The sequence below is a fragment of the Eschscholzia californica genome, unplaced genomic scaffold, assembly GCF_041429995.1.
Source record: "Eschscholzia californica isolate CP2 unplaced genomic scaffold, dmEscCali1.0.p SCAF_1, whole genome shotgun sequence".
In the NCBI taxonomy this organism is placed as follows: Eukaryota; Viridiplantae; Streptophyta; class Magnoliopsida; order Ranunculales; family Papaveraceae; genus Eschscholzia; species Eschscholzia californica.
Genome location: NW_028238198.1, coordinates 10,533,777 through 10,555,028, shown reverse-complemented (window position 1 = coordinate 10,555,028; position 21,252 = coordinate 10,533,777). Strand labels below are relative to the sequence as shown.

The window sequence follows — 21,252 nt, the reverse complement described above, 5'->3', positions numbered from 1 at the left end:
AGTGGTAGTGAAGATGAAGAATTGACCAAGTCTTGTATATCTCGAAGTCGCTAGAAGTCAAACCCGATTGACCAAGTCAAACAACGATCATCTGAAATGAATATAGTATAAGGTGTGTGATTTTGGGGGACCAAATTTAGTTTTTTTTGTTGAAATGGGACCAAATTTAGTTGAGGGTATAAAGAATATGGGGCAATCTAATTTAAGCTAAATTTGCTAGTGCAACCTAATTTTAATCCAAAAAACTAACATGTTTGTCTTTTACCTCCTAATCTTTTATCTTCACTATTGCCACCCACCATTTTCATCTTTTATCTTCACTATTGCCACCCACCATTTTCAACCTCTGCACCCTTCTCATTCACCTCCCCCCCCCCCCCCCCCCCCCCTCCATCTCACCCTATTTCTTTTTTCTTCTCCCCCTTTCAACCCCCCTCTCTCTCATCGGCTCTCCTTCTTCTTTCTCTATTAAAACTATTTTTTTGTTTCAACACAGAAAACCCGTCTCTTCGCTACAATAAAGAGGAAAGAGAACGCAAAGAGAGCGAAAAATAGTACTCCAGTGGTTGGAGGTGGTAGTCGAAGGGATGGGTGGTGAAGATGAAGAAATAGGGAAGAAAGGCAAAAAGGTAAAGTACAACTTTTAGGACTTAAAATTAAGTTGTCATTTAATCTACTTGGACCAAATGAGATTGACTTAAGAAAACACCCACAACTAAAAAGTCTAAAACTATATGCCCCACACCATGCACCTAAATCAATGGTGAGATTGTTACCTACGGTATGCAGGGAGTAAAGTGTCCAAGTTGTAGCTTGACTTTGGCCTCATTTGAATAAGTAAAAGTTTTCTGCAATCCACTTAATTGGACATCCTAAACCCAACCACAGAAACAGGTACTCCCAACTCTATAGAGCTTCCTCACCTTATTATATTGTTGTGGGTTTATGTTAGTTTAGTAAAAAAAAATGGTGACCAATACGTGGACAACCAATTCTCTTGTATGGACAACTATTTTCAGGTCCAGTACCAATCAACTATGTTTGACTTCATTGACTTTGATTTAATAAAGGGACAACTTTATAAGGACTCCAACAATAAAACTACTTAATGTGAGGACCAATTAAGAAAACCTAGAAAAATGAAGAGAGATAAACAAATAATGTTTCCTTCACAAATTTTCTCTCTCTAATTATCTGTCAATCTAGTGAGAACCAGTTAAGAAAACCTAGCAACTTCATCTTCTATCCTTCTCTATTTCTCTCTCTAAAAACAATCAAAAACAGAGAAACCCTAAAAGCCATCTAAGTACCCCATCTGTCAAGCAAACCGTTCCGTTAATGTGATGCATACACACACAAGTCTCTCTAATGATGATAGAAAACTTGTAAACTGTCCCTTGATTAATTGGTGGAAAACTTTTGTAATACACACACAAGTCTTAAAGTTTCACTTTTCTTGCTAAGTATGGGCATAAGAAAAATTGTATCGTATGGGCTTTGTGTAAGACACAGATAGTAGTAAGATCTAAAAGGAGTAGTATGATACAGATCTTTGGACACAACAAAGATATCAACAATCACTAATGGTTCGATAGTTTTTATCAAGAACTTAAGTCTTCCTGCGACCTTTCTTTGCCCTAAATAAATAAGCCAACCATGTTTATGAAAAACATAAATTTTTATCAAACAATATCCTTTTCTTACTAGAAAAAAAAGAGAAACGAACACTTGATCAATCATATACCTTCATATCAACCCTAAAATCTCAAAGATTCCACATGTACCTTTCATTAACTTCCTCTCACTAGAAAAAAAAATCGCTCTCTCTCTCTAAAAATATTCAGTTAAAATAGAGATGAAAACTGCGACCATGTTTTCGAATTATTGGTAATTACTTCATTATCGAATTTACAGTATTAGAGATACCCATTATCAAAATCCTAATCAATAATGTCTCTCTAAATTTTTTCTCTCTCGAAAAACTTGTTGGGTGATGAAGAAGAAGAAAAGTCTAGGGTTTATGGAAAAAAATAAGGAGGAGTTAAAATAAAAAATTCTAATTCTCGAAAGACTTGAGTGAAAGATAATAGTGTGTTGTCCTCTTAAAGACGGTTGTCCGCATAAAATTTTTAATTTTCTTGATTGTCCATATAAAATAGTTGTCCATATAAGAAAATTGGTTGTCCACGTATTGGTCACCAAAAAAATCCAAAAGTGACAAAAAATACTGCAACTTCGAAATAATTGTTTAATCAATAGAATTACAACTTTTTGTTTGTAAATATCAACATACTTTAAAGGGTATGATTCTGTGTCTCGAACCCTTAACCTATAGGGTGAAAACCGATTTTTTTTTTTTGATGAGATGGTGAAAACCGACTTGGTAATCAATTCAATTTTGATTGTTGACATAGAATTACAAGTTTACAACTTTCAACAAAAAAGAAAAGAAAAAATAGAATAGAATTAGAAAGGTGTTCTTCTTCTCTCTTTTTCCTACTTTTGAACTTACATTCACTGATATATTTTTTAATTTTTATTTCATCGTTTTTCTAACTTTTTTATTTTATTTTTCTTCGTTTTCCTTTTCAATTATTTACACCTAGTTTTTTTTGTCACCAACAACCTATAGTTTGCCACCTGCACAAGCTGTTTGTTTCTACCATTAATTTTCTTTTTTCGAGAAATCGACTACGATCACATTTAGATGATGTGATAAGCACGATTAATATCGAAATACTACTGGATCTAGAGCCCGATAAACCTGAGACCTCTGCATTGCAGAGTATATGCACTAACCAACTGGGCGAATCATTATTTTTTAGGAGACAAAAAACTAAACAAACAGTTGTTTAAGCAAAACAGAGCTGAACAATCAAATCAGCTCTTCTAACGAAACAAAATAAAATTATTAATAGCCATTTTCGGTTACACTATCAAACTAGAGAGGGAGGGAGAGTTTTTGGCATCAAACTTGACTGCCTCAATATTTATGAGCATGTCACAGAAATAAATTATAATTCAATCAGTTTAAATACAGTGAGAAGGTGTTCTTCCAGTGATACAGAACAAAATGGGAAAAAGAAAAAAAATAGGTCTCCCCACTGTTACCAGGAAACCCATTATCTAACACAAGTTTCTCTTATGCTGCAGTCATGTACTTGAAAGAGCATTAGTAGCCAATCTAATCTTAGTTTTCTCGCTTCTTCTCTTTCGCTCTCTCTCAAGGGAACATTACACCAATCCTCTTCGCAAAGTCATCATCGTCTGAGAATTCCTCTTCTGCTTCTTCCAAATTGAAATCAGCTTCCTCGGTCTTGAAATTCTCATCACCCTCAACGGGCTCGTAGTCATATTCCCCATCTTCCTGAACATCTGTTTCAGATTCTTGTTCTTCCACTTTGTCCATCAACATGGCGTCTTCTTCCTGAAACTCACTATCTTTCTGTCCAGGAAAATGGGTTTCATGTGCTATGTCATCATCACCTTCAGCATGGATCAAACCTTCTTCTGCCACATCTTCTTTACTGATTTGACCTTCTTCTAGCGTTGGCTCAAATGGCACCTCACTCTCTTCTTCTGGAACTTCTCTAGTTCTTGATCTGGTACCAGGAATTTCTTCACCCTTTCTTCTAAACCCGGGTTCCTCTTCATTGCCAGAAATTGCATCATCTCCAGAACTTCCTGCTTCTCTTTTCCTCTTCAGAATCACACTCAAAGGCTTTGGACCATCAAAAGAGTGGGAACCTTCTCCCGATTCTTGGTAATTCACAAGTTCTCTGGTAACGGGTTTGCGATTATTCTGAGCAGGAACCTTTGACCCTTTTAGCTCTGCGAGGCTTTTCGGACCAGCAAAATTTAGTGTGTTGGCATCTACCTCATCTCTCTTGATTGGTGCTGCCCTGAAATTTCTCCCCTCTATGTTAACATCTTCATTTGTTCTTCGTTTTATTGTGTCCTGGAGCCTTCCCTGGATGGAATATACCGGTATCCTGCTAGGTGATGATATTCTAGCCACATCTCTTACCCTAGCAGACTCGCTCTCTTGATGAGAACCACTGTAGTTCTTACTGTCAGGCGAAGATCTCCCTGGGATTTTTATTCTACCTTGTAAGCGATTACTTCTTATGGAGCTCTCCCGCTGATTTGAACGGTGTGGGTCACTACGAGAATGATCACGGATTCTCTCATCCTCGACATAACGGCCACGGACATCCGTTCTGTAAAATGCATCACGGTGATCGGGACTAACAGCTGATCTAGATCCATTAATCTTCCTGTGTTTTAGCCGATTACGAAGATCTGATTCATCAGTCTGACCGGGGCTCTCAGCTCCTAAGTATCCCCTCCTTTCTGATATAAGTGGCCTCTCAGATGCTCTATCAGATGAAGGCCTACGTTGTTCCTTAACATACGGATCTCGCGTTCTCCCATATGACCCATAACCACGAGAATTGTCATAACTCTCTTGGTCAAATTTTCCAATAGAACTGTGATCAGAGGATCGCCTGAAATCAAGATCATTGTTATTGTCCCCATCCCTTTTCTTAAGACCTGTCCTTCCAATTTCATCCTCGTTGTGGAAGTAATCAGAACCCTGGACGTCATTATCTACAAGAACATCAAAACCAGGAGAGGAATCTGCTAAAAGGTCATCAGGTTCTTTACCATTCTGAGGGATACGAAAGTCCATTGGATTAGCTTGGCGAGAATGGTGAGTCCTACTAACTAATTCTGAACCAACTGAAGGATAATTTGTGGCCTTATACCTCGGAGCCTCATTGTAGAAAGAGGATGTCACAGGCACCATTTTCTTACCTGCTACTCCATTTGTTGGGAGTACAAGTTCCGGTCTTGATGGTGGTTTGGATGTGGATGGTATTTCAACTGGCTTTATACTGTTCCTTTGCTGTGGGGTAGTACACCTCTGAAGGCCTTCCACAGGCTTCTTGGGGATATGGTGATCGATAACAGATATAGGCACTCTTGTTGCCGGTGGCTTAGGGGCAGAATTATCCACAGGAAGTGGTTCATGCATGAAGGGACATCGATCACCCTTTAAACAATGCCCGTTCTGGAAGTAATAGCAAGGGGTAGCTTGCTTCTGGGGTTTCACTTGATTACTGAAGTTAGCCGCAGAATTGTGGGTTGTGGGCAACTGTGTTGATGCTGCAGCAACCGACGGAGGCAGAGATGATTTTGCCGAAGTTGGAACTGCAGTTCCGACCAGACCATCAAGCGGCTGAAAGACAAATTTAGGCATTCAGGATACTCTCGTAATAATGATTAATACTAGCATCAAAGATAATAATATAGAAGAATCATTCTTGAACATCAAAAACTGATATACTGTCAGATTTTTTCTACTCCAAGCTTATAAGAAAAATCAGATGTATTTTAAGAAGAGGAACGAGAAATACTATTTGTATTGCCGTTAAAGTAGAGTTTGCAAAACTTACTGGATGTCGGAATGGACATTTTGGGTTCAAGCAATTGCTGTTCATCCAATACCAGCAATCCCGCGGATTCATTCTAGCCTCTTCACTGTGGCGATACTCGCATTCAATCCCCTGTGAGAAGGCATAAAAAGGAAGGCTCAAAACAGAGGCTTATAGGACATATTCTAGTGATAGTGATACTAACTGTATTAAGAATAAACAAAAGAACTTCTCTAGCTATCATTACAGCAGTTGCAGTATACTAATTACACAAAGAAGAAAATAAACATCTCAAATATGAAAATTTCTGATGTTGATTAGTTTCCATGACTACAATGTGAATGATAATACTGCTTCACATCATAGGCACATACAACAATCAAAACCTGTTATAAATTTACAGTGATTTATTTGTTAGGCATAGACATTATCCTGACTTCCTCATCTATTGGTCGCTCAGATGCAAATCAAAATAAATTTGTTTCAGAGTAAATGAATGAAGGTATTGTCATATATATTATTCATAGAAACAGCAGATCCGGGAGATTTCTCATTTCTCTAACTATAAGTATAAAGCAGAATTTTTACGAGCTCTTTGCAGGATTATCCATTTCTGGAAAACGATAAAGTTAGTAAATATATAGAGAATATCAACGACACTGAAATTGCCAATGAACATAAGCCTTTCTAGAACACCAAACTATTTGGGGAAAGCTTCTTTTGCAAATCACGCGTATATTTCAGCGAGAAACCGACACTATCTCGGAATCTCCAATTACTACTGCTAAAAAGTTTGTACTATTTATAACTATATTAGGCACACGTGTCGGTAGGAGAGTACTGAGGTAGAAGACCATTTTGGGACAACTGAATGGTCAATTAAGGAACACGACAAGAAGTTCCACACGTTAAGTTATATAACGCCAAAGATACTAACCAAATTCTCATTAAATAAGGATTCCTGTTCCACAAATAGATGAATAATAGCCATGAAAAATCAAGGCCAACTAGTATGGAATTGATCAAAACAGGGTTCAACAAAAATAGCATCCTCTCGAAGGAGAGCTGCCTAGAAAAGCTTATGAGAACTTAGAGCCGGTCGTCATTTTGGTGGCACATTAAGGTTTTTTTTTTTTGCTTAAAAGACGACTAACTTTCACATTTCAAACAAAAATAGTAGTAGTGATCAAATTTTACGTGAAATCAGACCCTCCTGGATTAATAAGATAAGGTCAAATTTCTGGAAAAGAAAGAGTAGTAGCAGGAAACTAATTAAACCCTTCCCTAGAATGATATAAAAACCTCACCTTTCTCTTCATCATGTACTCAAACTGGATCTTTAAGAGTAAAAGACTTCTATTTATCGAAAACAAATAACGGGGGAGATGGGTAATTTTCAGTCCTAATCACTAAGATCTAGCTACTCAACTCCACCGCAATTAGGTTCCGATGATACTTTATCTAATCTACTTCATTTTCTTGGCAGAAGAGTTCCAAGATGCAACAACACTTATTAATCAAAGAAGCACAAAATAAAATTGATAAAACCCTAGTTCCTTATTAGGCGTTAATTCAATCCACACACCAGTTCGATTAAAACCCTAATCCCACAAAATCCCGATATTATTTTAAGATAAAGAAACACGACATACGCTGAGAAAAACCCTAAAAATTATAGAAACCCAAAAAGATTCTACCTTTTTGCAAGTCAAAGGAGAAGCGAGAAAATAAACGCAATCGGTATTACGCTTCAAGGTCTCATCTTCAGCCGGTTTTGTTGTTGTTTGAAGATTGCTCGAATCTTGAGTCGTCCCCGTTTTCATGGCTTCTCTAAAAGAAAGAAAATCTGACTACAAACGTCTAGAGAGAGAGAGAGAGCCAAGAAAAGAAAGTTGCAGATAGAGAGCCGCTACCTAAAGAGATAAATTAGGGCAAAAGAATGGAGAGGGAAGATCCGATCTGAACTTATTAGAGAGAGATATCAGAAAATCTAGTCACGTGATGAGAGAGAAAGTGAACAAAAACGAGATACTAGCCAGAGACAGAGAGTAGAAATAGTTGGGTAGTTTGAGCTACAAGGGCAGATCACTTCTCTGTGTCTAGTCTTTTAAGTGGATGACTTTCTAATTTCAGTACCGACCTTTGTAATTTGGGTTGATTCTATTTTGGCCCCTTAAAGATTATAAACTCATCAAAATTGACCTCTAAAATGAGTAACTTTGAATATGACTCTCTTTTTAATAATTCTGTTAGTAAACTTTAACAGTTGACTTTTTCTCTTTTACCCTCATTTTCAGAAGTATTTCCCTCCATGCTCTTTCTCATAGGGGTGGCCCTTCTAATCGAACACTAAAGATGTGTTGTGGCTTCTAGAAGGTGGTGGTCCGAACGAGGATTTTCTAGCTTTGACCCCTAAAATCGACATTATTATATTTTGATACGATGAAATCTTCTTGATTTCTATAGAAAAATCATAATTTTGGTTGTGGCGCGATTTGCTAAGAATTAAAATAAAATTGATTTTGTAAGATTTAGTTTCTTGAAATGAAAAAGGTACCTGTTGTGGTTGAAACATGTGCCACGTAGTCATCTTTATCTTGGATGCCCTAAAATTGACATTATAAATACTAGTTTATGAAGTTGTCGTAGAGCAGCCGTCACCACATTTCTCTATCATTCCTTGGTCTACACTATACCTTGTCGCAGTCATGCTAATAAAGACCAAACATTGGTAAAGTATTTGATTTCTTACAATTCAATTGTAGTTTGCTATTGTCTTTAACGACTTCTTGCTTTGTTGGATTTCTACTCTGGTTATGTTTTTGTTGATTCTCGAATTTTATGGTTATGAAATCACAAGAAGACGACCAATGACACAATATGACGGAGAACCTGAAGGAATGCAATTGTGTTACTAGAGTTCAATTTCAATGTTTTACTTCGGTTTTGATAGTTTTTTTTCTATCTTGTTTTAGAAGGTTATCATGTAACAAATTTAAGTGAAATTTATCATGTAGTAGATGTAATTAAAGTTTATCACACAATAGAAATAAACCCTAATTTAGTTATCTCCATTGTTATTATTTTTAGGTTAAAGATAAAGTCTAGCAGGAAAAAGTCGATCATCGGATCAACGATTTATCATATTACTTCTCCTCTTGTGGTTATTCTCTCCCAAGGGTTGATTTTCTTCCCTAGTATCATTCACCTTCAATGTCTGCCTTCATATGCTATGAATTTCTCTTTACTAATATTAAATTGATTTAACTTTTCAAAGCATGAGAATGAAAATATTGGCTCAGGATATATTTGGAAGGAAAAAAATATAAACTGACCAAAATGTTAATTAGAGATATTATTTTACACACAAGTCACACTTATACTTAACAAAACATGGAATTTTTAGTTATTTCAAAGGACCACAACCTTTTTTTTGTTTATTATGCCTATTGTATGTTTTGGCTCAAAATGAGTTCTCTCACAAACCACTATAATCGATATATAGATCTTGATTCATTTGTGATGATTCAAATGTTGTAGGAATAGATTAAATGATGTCACTGCTAAACTAAAGAGTGTTTTCGTTGGTACAAAACCTCATTTAATCTCCGAAAATCTTAAAAACCCTTTAACCTCTTTCTTTACTTAATTTGCTGATTTAGAAGAGAGTGTACACAGAGTCTTTAATATAGGGCACTGATTTGAGGAAATAAGAATATTATCTGGGGTGAAAATTTTTGAATGGAAGATGTAAAATTTAGAAGATATTCGAGAAAAAAATTTTTAAAGGGAAATAAGAATATTATCTCTTTCTTCCCCGAGAAAACCCAAAAAATTATGGAGCTTGGACGGTTTTTTGAAACTGATTTTTGGTAAGTTATTCGTCCCATAGTCCTGGTAGACATAGAGTTCTAGAACCAGACCGGTCCACCCCTATATTAGTTGGCATGTCTTCTTCCTAACAAGAAAATATATTAATATGGGTCCACGGGTTTTAGACCCAAAATAAAATTTAAAAAGAGATTAAGGTCCAATCTTCCAAAAAAAAGGGATTTTAGTCATTTTTCCTTTTGAAACAAACATTGTTGATACATAATGTGTTATGTATGATACATATAAAAAAGAATGAAATAAAATATGAAACCTTAATAATAAATAACACGTTATTTATGAAACAAAACAAGAATCAATTAATAAACAGAAAAATACTGTAACTTTGACATCTAAACATACTTTAATTATACTAAATGTGTTTTGTTGTAGCAATATACGAAATTGATACTAAACAACGTGTATATTGCGAAACAGATAGTAAGTTTGAGAACAATCGAAAAAATCTAAGAAACACAACACAGAGAATTTTAAGGATTAGTTTTCAAAAGTGGGTTTTTTCTTATATAAAAGGTTATAATGGGCATTATGATTAAATAGTTGATAGAGATCTGTTTTTTCTATAGAGATGAGTCAATTTAGACTAAATATCCATTATAATTATTATTTTGGCTTAACATTCTATATTCATATTAGGGTGGACTAAATGTATGTTTAGATGTAGATTTTTGGACTAGGAACCCAAAAATTATATAAATATTTGTTGACTGTAAATCTATATAATAAAGTAGGTTGAAACGTGCTGACTAGGACAAACCCATGATAAATCTTGGTCGTTCGTTTATATCATGATAAATCATGGCCTTCCTTACGTAACTCTAATTTATTGCTAATGACATTGGATGTTTAATTAGTTATAACTATTCTATTGGACGGTCAAAATCATGGCATTACGACTATCTTTTTGCTTATGACCGTTTCCAATCCACACTTCATGCAAAAATTAATGGGCCTTTTAATGCCATGGAATATGGTGATCCTAATGCTAATTAAGTTGCAATATAATTTATTAAGATTTGAGTAAGAAATTTGATCTAGACTTGGACGGTCAAAATCATGGCATTACTATTATCTTATTGCTTACAACCGTTTCCAATCATGGCATTACTAAAATGAATCCCATGTTTAATGCCCTGCCGTTAGAATATGGAAGGTGGGGTTAAATTTCAATGAAAAGAAATTAACTGCCCTTAATTGGAAAAATTGATTAGAAGAACATGGGATTCTTCCCCCAAAAAATCGATGCATCCATTCTCCTTCCTGCCGTTACCATCTCTTCCCCGTAATCCATTCTTCCACCAGACCCTTTCTATAAAGCCCAGACTCAAGAGATCCTCAAAGTCCATTCTCAATCCACCATTAGAAGATGAACATTAAGTGAGAGTCTTTATCTCGATTTGTGATGGGGAAGCTTCTTTTTGAGGTTGTTACATTTTCTATTTCTCTCTATAAAGTTTTCTCTATCTAAAGAGCAAAGTTAATAATGGTTTTGTGTGGGCTTTTTTATGATGTACTTTCACTTTTAAATTTTGCAAAAATCTCCAAGGACGAATTCTTCAATAAGTTACCTCTCTTTTATGGTTGGCAATTACAAATGACACTATCTCCATTTACTTCTATATATTTAAACCAATAATTGATCAATAATCTGAATTTGCTTCAGTGCTTCATGGCTATTATTTGAATAACTGGTTATGCTCTTGAATTTTATTTTTATTGAATAGGTGGTATATCTACCGAGCTTGAAATACCGGACCTGTTTCGCTCAACAAACTTCCCTTAGTTACTCGGTTTACTAAGGAAATTGCACGAATGATTTTTGAGAATCCAATTACGAAACATGTACTGACATATAATCAGATTTTTCTTTTCAACATTTTGAATGGTTGAAAGAAGGTCTTTGAAGCTTTGATAATTAAAATTCTCAAGTGAATTTTCATTTTGGAATTATTTTATAATTGCAGGTTATCTATGTTCGCGTCAAACTCGACGATGGAGTTGTAGGGATACCACATTCAGGTTTTTTTTAGCATCAAGGGAGACCATCTCAGTGTGTTTTTTCTCTTGATTTTTTCACTTTGATTTCTGATTTACACTTCAAAATTTTCATAATGTAATTCATTTGCATATAGATTATTCTTATACCCGAAAGAAAGATGGCAAACAAGTACTTTTTCTACAATGAAGTCACATATCATAATATAAAAGTTGGATTCCTTTTACTTATTTAGAGCAACTTATTTTCATCACTTGGGTTTTGCCTGCCAATGCATTCACAAATGATTTTCTTGAAGGCAAACTTACACCTTTCTACAAGTCCAATCCTATGCCGAGATTGTAAGTTTTTAGTCCTCATTTTTCTGGTGATTCACTTGACAAAATAATTTTATACTTTTCCCTTTTGTCGTTCGTGAATGAGCACAAAATTATGGACAATGGAGACATATAGATAGTGGTAGTGAAAATATTCGATAAGATTGTGTATGAGTCAAAGAAAATTCTTCTTGAGACATCTGACTATCATTCTTCCGGATGATTCATATTTTTTTTTTTACTTAGCTTACAATCTCATTTGATGAATTGGCATTGATCCATATGAATGCACCACGTATTGTGAATATTGCATAAAGTCATATTCGACATTTCATATTCCAGTTTAGCTTATTCTATTGTGGGAAAATGTGTTAAATGAAAACGATAATACTTTTTGTCATACTAATGCATGTTGATGGGTTCCCCGCATTTTTTTTACCCCCTGCAGGAAATTTAGTGAAAGAATTGATGTACCAAAAAGAGTAATTAGGGAAGTTACTTAGAAGTCGCATTTTTGCTGGGACAAAGAGAAATTTCGTTGAAATTGTCGAAAATCTAAAATACCGTGCTTCAATTCCTTCCAAGAGCGTCAACACTGGGTTGCCCAAGTACTGGATAGTGTTTGACATAATACAATTTTTTATTGGATAATTTGCAGTGCTAACAAAAAGAAACAAACAATTAACAAGACAAACGAATTATGCTTTGTTGTTGTGTGTCTCACGTATGATGTGATCTTTTCTTTGGAATTGAATCTCTTCCTTATCAAGTAAAGTGCAAAATTTGTCTGGTTTTGGTGATTTTTTGAAAAAGTGATGATACATTGTCGATGAAAGTCGGTAGTTTCCTCCGAAGAAATTGAGAAGAAAATTGATTATTTTTATCGGAACTTCAATTTCAATCATGGTATTTGTTATATACTCAATGATCACAGTCGTGCCGAAGGCACGGGTTATATCTAGTCTATTATATTAAAACAACTCAGTCGGTTATCCAGGAGATAAGTCTCATCGTCCATTTTATTTTAGAGATTTGGTTGGGAAGACTAAAAAAAAAAAGGGTATCTATGTAAATCAGTCAAAATTAGTTAGAATAACTACTACTCACATATTTCTCTCCCTATTTTTTTCTTGCAGGCATTACATCTTTGAAACTTTATTCAAAATTTTTTTAATCAAATCTTTAATCAAAAACGAAGAAATTTTATTAAAAAAAAAAAAACAACAACAAAAGAAATCGATCTCCCAATTTTTTTATCAAATCTTTATTGTTAGTGATTTTTTATATGTTCATCCTTCACATAATTTACCGGCGAAATCGAGAGGGATCTGTCCAAAACCTAGTTTAAACCAATAACTAAAGAGGTCCTAAAGCCCGACAACATCTACTTTATTTAGGGTCTAAATTACATGGGACAACGTATACTACTTTAGGGTTTTTTGGGCTTACCCCATCGTCACTAATTGGTAATTGAGTTTACCCCCTTCAATAATGGGCAATTGAGCTTACCCCTTTGGATGTAATATTAGTGACAAAAACACAAAGGCTATGTTTGGCCAGGGCCGGCCCTGACTTTGTGGTGGCCCGAAGCGAAGTCTAAAAATGAGGCCCCTTGTATTACCATAAAATCGAAATTCACTTTAAGTCCTCGTGAACCTAGGCCGACCTTAGCCCCTTGTATTAGAAGATTTATCTAGAATAAAATGAAGTTTATCTAACTTAAATTCTCGGCATCCATTGATGAGAAAAACATAATTTGTCTGTAAAGAGGAATACAATTTGGAAGGGTTGAAAATCCTAGTGTTTTTGCAACTCCCATTTGATATAACTCAACAGAAGGAAAAATGATGGAACCATACAAAAACAGTGCTTAAGTTAATTGTGTTTTAAAAATATAACGGAATAAAAACTATGACAATTTTAATATATAACAACAATAACGATAATGAACATTAACGAAATAAATGACGAAGTCAAAAAGAAAAATTATAAAAGAGAAAAAGGAAAAGTAACTAAAAAAGTAAAACTATGTATCTACTAACAAATTATATTTTTTTATTCCGATTACAGAAATGAATATTGTTATAGCATAACTATAGACATTCTATCTTAACAAAAAAAAATATAGACATTCTGATAAAAGTATAGAGAGATCTACTAAAGTATCGTGAAACAAATAGGGTAGCTCATATCCTAGCAAAATCCGCTTATGCTACTGTTTTAAATGAAATTACGAATATGAATCAAATTCCAAATTCTGTAGTAATTCAGTTGGAGACATATTATTTCAATATTGATTCAAATTCAAGTAGTTCTTTTTTTTTTTTTTTGATGAAGAAAATTCAAGTAGTTAATAAATTAAGATATTAACCTCTTTCATAAATTCTCTAAAAAAAAAGATGGCTCTCAAGTCTCAACAAATAACTTTCAACAACAAAAAAAAAGAGTTAATTCTTATATGGCCCCCTACTTTGTGACCAGCTTCCTTTATAACCCCCTTTTTTTTCGTAAATTCAAATATAACCCCCTATTTTCAGGTAAATGTCATTCCTACCCTTCTTAATTCTAAATTTAAAACAATAAAAAAATTATTTCCACCTCACCCCTCTCTCTCTCTCCACCTCATCTCTCCCTACACCTCACCCCTCTCTCTCTCTCCAATTCACCTCTCTCTCTCTCTCCAACTCACCCCTCTCTCTCTCTCTCCAATTCACCTCTCTCTCTCTCCAACTCACCCCTCTCTCTCTCTCTCTCCAATTCACCTCTCTCTCTCTAACTCACCCCTTTCTTCTCCGGCAAGGTGGCCGGCCGGAAAATTTTCCGGCCGCCCACCTTCAAACTTAAAAAAAAAAAATTTCTCTCTCCTCTCTCTCTCTATTTTTTTTTTTTAAAATCTCACCACTCTCTCTCTCTCTAAAACTCCGGCGAAGGGAGTTTCCCTTCGCAGGAGGATCTGTTCGTGAACAGACCTGCTGTTCACGAACAGATCTGTTCACGAACAGAAATCTGTTCGTGAACAGAGAACAACTCTCTGTTCACGAACAGAACAACAGGTCTGTTCAGGAACAGATCCTCCGGCGAAGGGAAACCCCCTTCGCCGGAGTTTTAGAGAGAGAAAGAATGGTGAGATTTAAAAAAAAAAAATTAGAGAGAGATCTAGAGGAGAGAGAATTTTTTTTTTTTTTTAAGTTTGAAGGTGGCCGGCCGGAAAATTTTCCGGCCGACCACCTTGCCGGAGAAGAAAGGGGTGAGTTGGAGAGAGAGAGAGAGGTGAGTTGGAGAGAGAGAGATGAATTGGAGAGAGAGAGAGAAGGGTGAGGTGTAGGGTGAGATGAGGTGGAGGGAGAGAGAGGTGAGGTGGAAATAATTTTGTTTTAATGTTTTAAATTTAGAATTAAGAAGGGTAGTAATGACATTTCCTTGAAAATAGGGGGTCATATTTGAATTTACGAAAAAAATGGGGCCATAAAGGAAGCTGGTCACAAAGTAGGGGGCCATATAAGAATTAACTCAAAAAAAAAGTCTCAACAAATAAAGAAACTTCTTTCATAACTTCAAAAAAAAATAAAAAATATAGAGTGGTGGAGATTGGGATGGGGGTAGAATTAGTGACCTAGATTTAAGTGATAGATAGGTAGTAGAGATGGAGCGGAGCCCGGAGAGATACACAATCACAACTTGTTAGCAGACACGTGTCGACAGTCACAAGGTTAGATATTTTTTGAAAAAAAATTGGTGGGCCCCCTTTTTGAAAAGATATAAAAGCAAGGTTGCTGCATGTTGATTGTGGGTGCTCTCATACGGTAGTTACGAGATGGTCCGGGTTAAGAACAATTAATTGGTAGAAGTGGTTACAGGCACTTTTGTAAGGGATTGAGCCATTGGTCCAAAAAGGGGAAAAAAATGAAAATCCCACCCAAAGTTGCCTAAAAATGAAAGGGAGGTCCAATGTGTCAGTTTGGGGGTCAAAATTACGTAAAGGGCCCTTAGAAAATAAAGTATTTACCGTTCATGCCATCGAAAATTAGAAAATGCCCATTGAAAATTACAAAATTGCCATCGAAATTTCTCGGGAAACGATTTTTTTTCTGAAAAATAATCTGACAACCCATCCATCAGAATGTGTACTGTTCAGAAATTTACGGAACTGCCACCGAAAAATTCCCAGGAAACGAAATTTTTTTTTGGGAAATTATTTTATTTACTGAAATTTTTTTTTCTGTACTAGACATTTTTGCTGGGTGGGAATTTGAAATTTCGTAAAAAAATTTGAAAATTTGGGCGGGAATTTGAAATTTCGTTTGAAAATTTCAAAACTTCGAAAAAAAGATTTTGTGACCGGGAAATTATTTTATTTACTGGAAATTTTTTTCTGTACTAGACACTTTTGCTGGGTGGGAAGAAAATTTTGCCGGGAATTTAAAATTTCGTTTGAAAATTTCAACAAAATTTCGAAAAAAATATTTCGTTTGAAAATTTCAAAAAAATTTGAAAATTGAAATTTTTTTTGTACGGGAAATTATTTTATTTACCGGGAAGAGATGGTTTGCTGGGCGGGAATTTGAAATTTCGTTTGAAAATTTCAAATTTTCAAAATATTTTGAAACTTTGAATTTTTTGTGTACTGGTAAATTATTTTATTTACCAGGCATTTTTTTTTTTGCAGGAAAACGTCAGCATGTCCTGTTCAAGGGCAAGAGGGGAATAAAAAAAAACTGACATTTGGACCTGCAACTAATTTTTGGACAAGAGTGGATTTTTTTTGGGTTTACCCCCCAGATTTTGGACTGTTGACTCAAAAATCCCTTTTGTAAATATGTGGCTCCTAAAAATTTGTGGCCCAAAGTTAGGCATTGCTCGCTTTGGGCCAGGGCCGGCTCTGTGTTTGGCGTACATGAAATAATTGCCACTACCAAGATCAACTATTTATAAAGCTATCACTTTTTAATTTTGATAGCCTGCCTAACTTTGTAAGCAATACGACTTCTGAACAATGATTCTTAAACTCTAATGTTTGAAAATGAATACTCAGAAAATGCTAACAATCGATGTAATTACTGCTTTAAGTTTCTTTCTATCTAATAAATCAGAAAAAAAAACTTATCTTCTCTCAATTATAAACTTAAAACTAAATAACTAAAAATGAAATGTAATATATGTCAGAAGAGTCGAGGATACTTCTATCCTTTAGACAATTTACACCTTGTATATTAGTACCAACAGTAATGGTGTATTTCTCCCAGGATAAAACGGATTATCCATCAAGTTAAGAGATGGTACTTCTTAATTTTGATAGTTTGTCGAACTTTTTAAGCAATACGAACTTTTAAAAATGATTCCAAACTCTAATGCTTGAAAACGAATACTCAGAAAATGTTCCCAAGAGTCGCACTTATATGTTGGGTTTCGGGTGTAATCTTGACCGTCAGATGACAACGGTCTAGCGCCCTGAAGTAAAGCGCCAAATGCGTCCATACGTCCATGTCACGTGGGGTTTACGTGGTGCAAACCACGCAAAGCACCTTATCGTTTCAAAGAATCTAATATTAGTACATCAAAAGGTCTATATAAGGAAGTAGAACTTGCCTTATTTTTTTCAATATGTACTAACGATAAAATTACGCTTTGTAGTTATCCTTTCATTATGTCCTAAGTAAATCAATGATAACTCATTCATAAGAATTTGGAATTTGACAAACTTTATATCTAAATTCAAGAACTCTACGAGTCGAATCCAATGATATGTCTTACTCTTGATTTGGACCACGTATAGTTGCCCAGATTAATAAAAAAAAAAGACAGATCCAATTTCAACAAAAAGAAGCGGAGAAGAAGATGGTGATAGAGCTTAAAATTGAGAAGACAAAAGTAATAGGGACAAAAACAAAAACAAAAACAAAAACAAGGAAACAAGAAAAGGTCCCGCGTTACAAAATTTCAAAGGGTTGGAAACCCAAAAATATCTTCCAAACATACCCTTTTATCTCTTCTCATTTTTTAACTCTCTCCTCTTCTCTCGCTTTCTCTCCTTCTTCTCTATCTATTGTTGGAAGACCGATCTGGTTTGGGAGAGCCCCCCTAAACGAGATCGACTACTGGTTGGAGGAAAGGTTTGAAAAAAAACGTGGTGGAGTTGTTGCCAGAGTTGATGGTGGTAGTGGGAAGGGAATATGGAGTAAGAAGAAAATGTAAAAACATTAAGGGTGTAAAAACAAAAAATTACGAAAAAATTGTTTCCACCCAACTTTGTAGCCCGAATTCTTTTTTCTGCAAAGCATGAATATATTGAAAATTTTGATTTTTTAGTCAACACATAGAAAATATATTGTCTCCGCATTTTCTCTAACTTAGGGAGCCACACAAGAAACTTGTCATACTTTAGGGCCCACTCGGAATATAACACTAAATTAAAAGTGCAAGACAATATCTTTTGCTAAATTAATAATTTTCTCTAGAGCATAAAGCTTTATTACATGGTAAAAGTGAGATCTAATATAAAAAAAGTGCACATCATTCCTGATTTTCAAGACGCAATATAATATCAGATTGTTCTGAGGTAGGCTGGCCAATGCAGTCTTTGAGGCAGATAAAAGGGCATTTGAGCTTGGCAAAAAATCCATCATGCGTAGCAATACAAGTGAGCAGGCAAAGCTTGTAACATTCCCCATAGGATGCTGAACTCTGCGCAATACACATTCCAAATACTAGAACCAACAAAACTAGTATTCCTCTCACATTTCTTCCTTCCATTTGTTATTGTTTGTGAAGTGACCCTAGTTTTCTATTTCCCTCCAATATACCTCAACCTTTTTCTATAAACTTTGTTGGATATATGAATCAAAGATACCTCTTATTTATAGGCTTTAATTATCATTTCACCTCAAATGGAGAATAATATTTTGGTGATAACAAATATTTCCTAACTTTAATTAACAATTTAGTTACTATATTTCCTTTTAAAAGAACAAATCAATGGAGTAAAATATTAATAAATTTTGACCTTATCATGCTACTCATTGCACACTTAAAACTATCAAACAGGTTCTAGAAACTCATCAAATTTGGTGAAGAGAATCAAGTAATCCAGTTTTAGAATCAAATGCCTATTTCAAAAAAGAAAAGAAAAACACAAGTCAAATGCCTGAAATAAAAAATACATTTTATTTATTAACATATAAATCAAGATAACATTGTTGCAAAATTTAACCATTTTCTAAATCTAGCAATGTAGTACTCAAAATCAATAAGATTTTGATTCATGATAAAGATTACTTCCGGGACAAAGAGAATATCATAAATATGACGGCAACAATGAAAATTAACCAAGGTAGCGCATTTGTTTACTTCCAGCCTAACCATTATTTTTTGTGGAACAGCAAACCGATATTGAGCCCTTCAATGGTCGAATACTTATGGAGGCCAAAAAAATCGTTGTACACCAATAGAGGCCAAAGATTCAATTGGTCACAAATTCAAGATATAAGTGATTTAAACTTATAATAAAAGGCCGCAATTTTGGGTAATAAAAAAAACTATTTCGGGCATAAACACTTTGGTCAACAAGATTTGACTTAAGGTCATATTTATTTTTACTCCAATTTTTTTTTTTTTTTGCCCTCCATTCTCCGTCTTCCTCTCTCTCTTGCTCCTCTTCTCTCCCACTCATTTCTCTCTCCCTCCCTCAGGAAATTAACCTAAAAGAAACCCAATAACAAAACCCCTAAACTTACAATAGGGAAATAGATAAAATTAAAACACCCATAACATATCCAACTTTCAAGTCTTACCTTAATTTAATTACGTAAAACCTTTCAGAAACATCAAACATACAATAGTTACTATTCCAATTAGAGGATTCAGCTTTGCCTAATATGTAGATTATGAAATTTTGATCCAAAAGAATTGAAAACCTAAAATCACTTGAACTGCATAAAAGAATCAATATCCGAACAATAATCTCCTAACCCACACTAGATCTTTTTCAGTATTACCCATTAACAAAGAATGGATCCAATTGAATGATTAGTGTAAATAAATTTGTCGTCATGGATGAAACCGACCAGCGCTTTGGGGAAAGCTAAATAGTTTCCGGGGTGTGAAGACTTGGTCAAAAATTGGTCAATTTTGTTTGACAATTTTATTTAGGGGGAAAGCAAAATACTTCTCCACCTCAGCTCTCTCTCTACCTCACCTCACCTCACCTCTATCTTCTCTGATTATGTCGCCGGCCGGAAAATTTTCCGGCCGGCGACCTAATCGGAGAAGACAAAGGGGTGATGTGGAGAGAGAGTGAGGTGAGGTGGAGTGTTTTTTCTTCATTTCCCCTTAAAATTTATTTCCCCGGAAAATTTCTAAAATTCTACATATTCCCTTTAAAATTTCACACCCCGGAAACTATTTAGCTTTCCCCAAAGCGCTGGCCATGAAACCTATGGACCTTGACAATGAATTCGTCCATAGATTCATGCTCTTTCTCGAACAGTTTGCCCTTTGAGAGAATGCTCTTATCAGGAAGAAAAAGTGTTCTTAAGGAAGAAGCAAGTAAAGTATCCTAACTTATGAAAGAAGCCATAAAAAAGATCGATGGATTTTTGGAGAAAGAGAAAATGTGGAAGTACTGGTCGGTGGTCGAAATGGTGTTCGTGGTGGAAGATGAAGATTAGGAGTCAAAATATAACATTGCCAATTTTTTTACTCAAAATAAATATGTTCCCTAAGTCAAATCTAGTTGATCAAAATCTTTCTATCCTACCAGACTTTTCTTTATACTCCAAATTAATGGTCTGATAAAAAGATTAAAAAATGTAAAGAGGAATAGAATTTGTAAACACAAAATGTTTTCATACACAAATAATACTTACATGGTAAAGGGAAAATCATAAAGATCACGACAAACGAATAAGTACCCAAGATAACACATTTGTTGACTTCCAACCTAACTAATATTTTTGGTGAACCATTAATTTATTTTCGGCCCTTTGATAGTGAGATATTTATGAAGGTGAAAACAATTTCCAGGGCACCCATAGAGAGGCCAAATGGCCAATTGATCACAAATTGAACAATAAAAGTGATCTCACCCCAATAAAAATCTATAAAATTGGAAACAGAATTTCGTAAAAGGAAACTATGTGAAGTGTTAGCTAATAAATTATGTAGGGTTAACTTTTATCTATTGTTTGCTTAATGAATCTCAAACGGGAGGCTCAAGAAATACTCCAAAAATATTTTGTGTGAAGTGTCAATTTTTCTTTTCTACAAAGCATCAATGTATTGAAAATTCTGACTCTTTAATCAATACATAAAAAAAATATCCTTCGCATTTTCCCTAACTTAGGGGGCACACAAGAAACTGGTCATACTTTAGGAGCCACTCAGAACATAAGACTAAATTAAATATCCAGGACAACATATTATGCGGAAGTAAAAATATTTGCTTTAGATAAAGCTTTATTACAAGGTAAAAGTGAGATCTAATATAAAGAAAAAATACACATCATTTGTCATTTTCAGCACACAATATTCCCATTCCTAGCAATGCTTACTCAACTGATGTAGTAACTTTGTGAGGATTAACGGCAGATTGTATTGAGGCAGGCTTACGATTGGC

General features: G+C 34.8%; 1 protein-coding gene and 1 long non-coding RNA gene across 3 annotated transcripts; one reads left to right on the top strand and one right to left on the bottom strand.

Moving 5' to 3' along the window:
* Positions 1–2,959: 2,959 nt before the first annotated feature.
* On the bottom strand, positions 2,960–7,558 carry LOC147564022 (zinc finger CCCH domain-containing protein 32-like). 2 transcript variants are annotated; one of them, XM_086642843.1, is made up of 3 exons: positions 7,136–7,558; positions 5,460–5,570; positions 2,960–5,242 (listed from the first exon to the last, which is right to left on the bottom strand). In XM_086642843.1, exons 1-3 carry the CDS (start codon positions 7,259–7,261, stop codon positions 3,224–3,226), a joined length of 2,256 nt encoding a protein of 751 aa, XP_086498969.1. In that variant the 5' UTR covers positions 7,262–7,558; the 3' UTR covers positions 2,960–3,223. The 2 variants fall into 2 exon arrangements, with proteins under 2 accessions (XP_086498969.1, XP_086498973.1); XM_086642847.1 differs by having other exon boundaries at positions 5,460–6,591; positions 6,636–7,514.
* A 2,883-nt stretch (positions 7,559–10,441) lies between these two features.
* Positions 10,442–12,532, top strand: LOC147564021 (uncharacterized). Its single transcript, XR_015236743.1, has 3 exons — positions 10,442–10,752; positions 11,294–11,379; positions 12,091–12,532. It is a non-coding gene; the product is annotated as an uncharacterized LOC147564021 (long non-coding RNA).
* Positions 12,533–21,252: the final 8,720 nt, after the last annotated feature.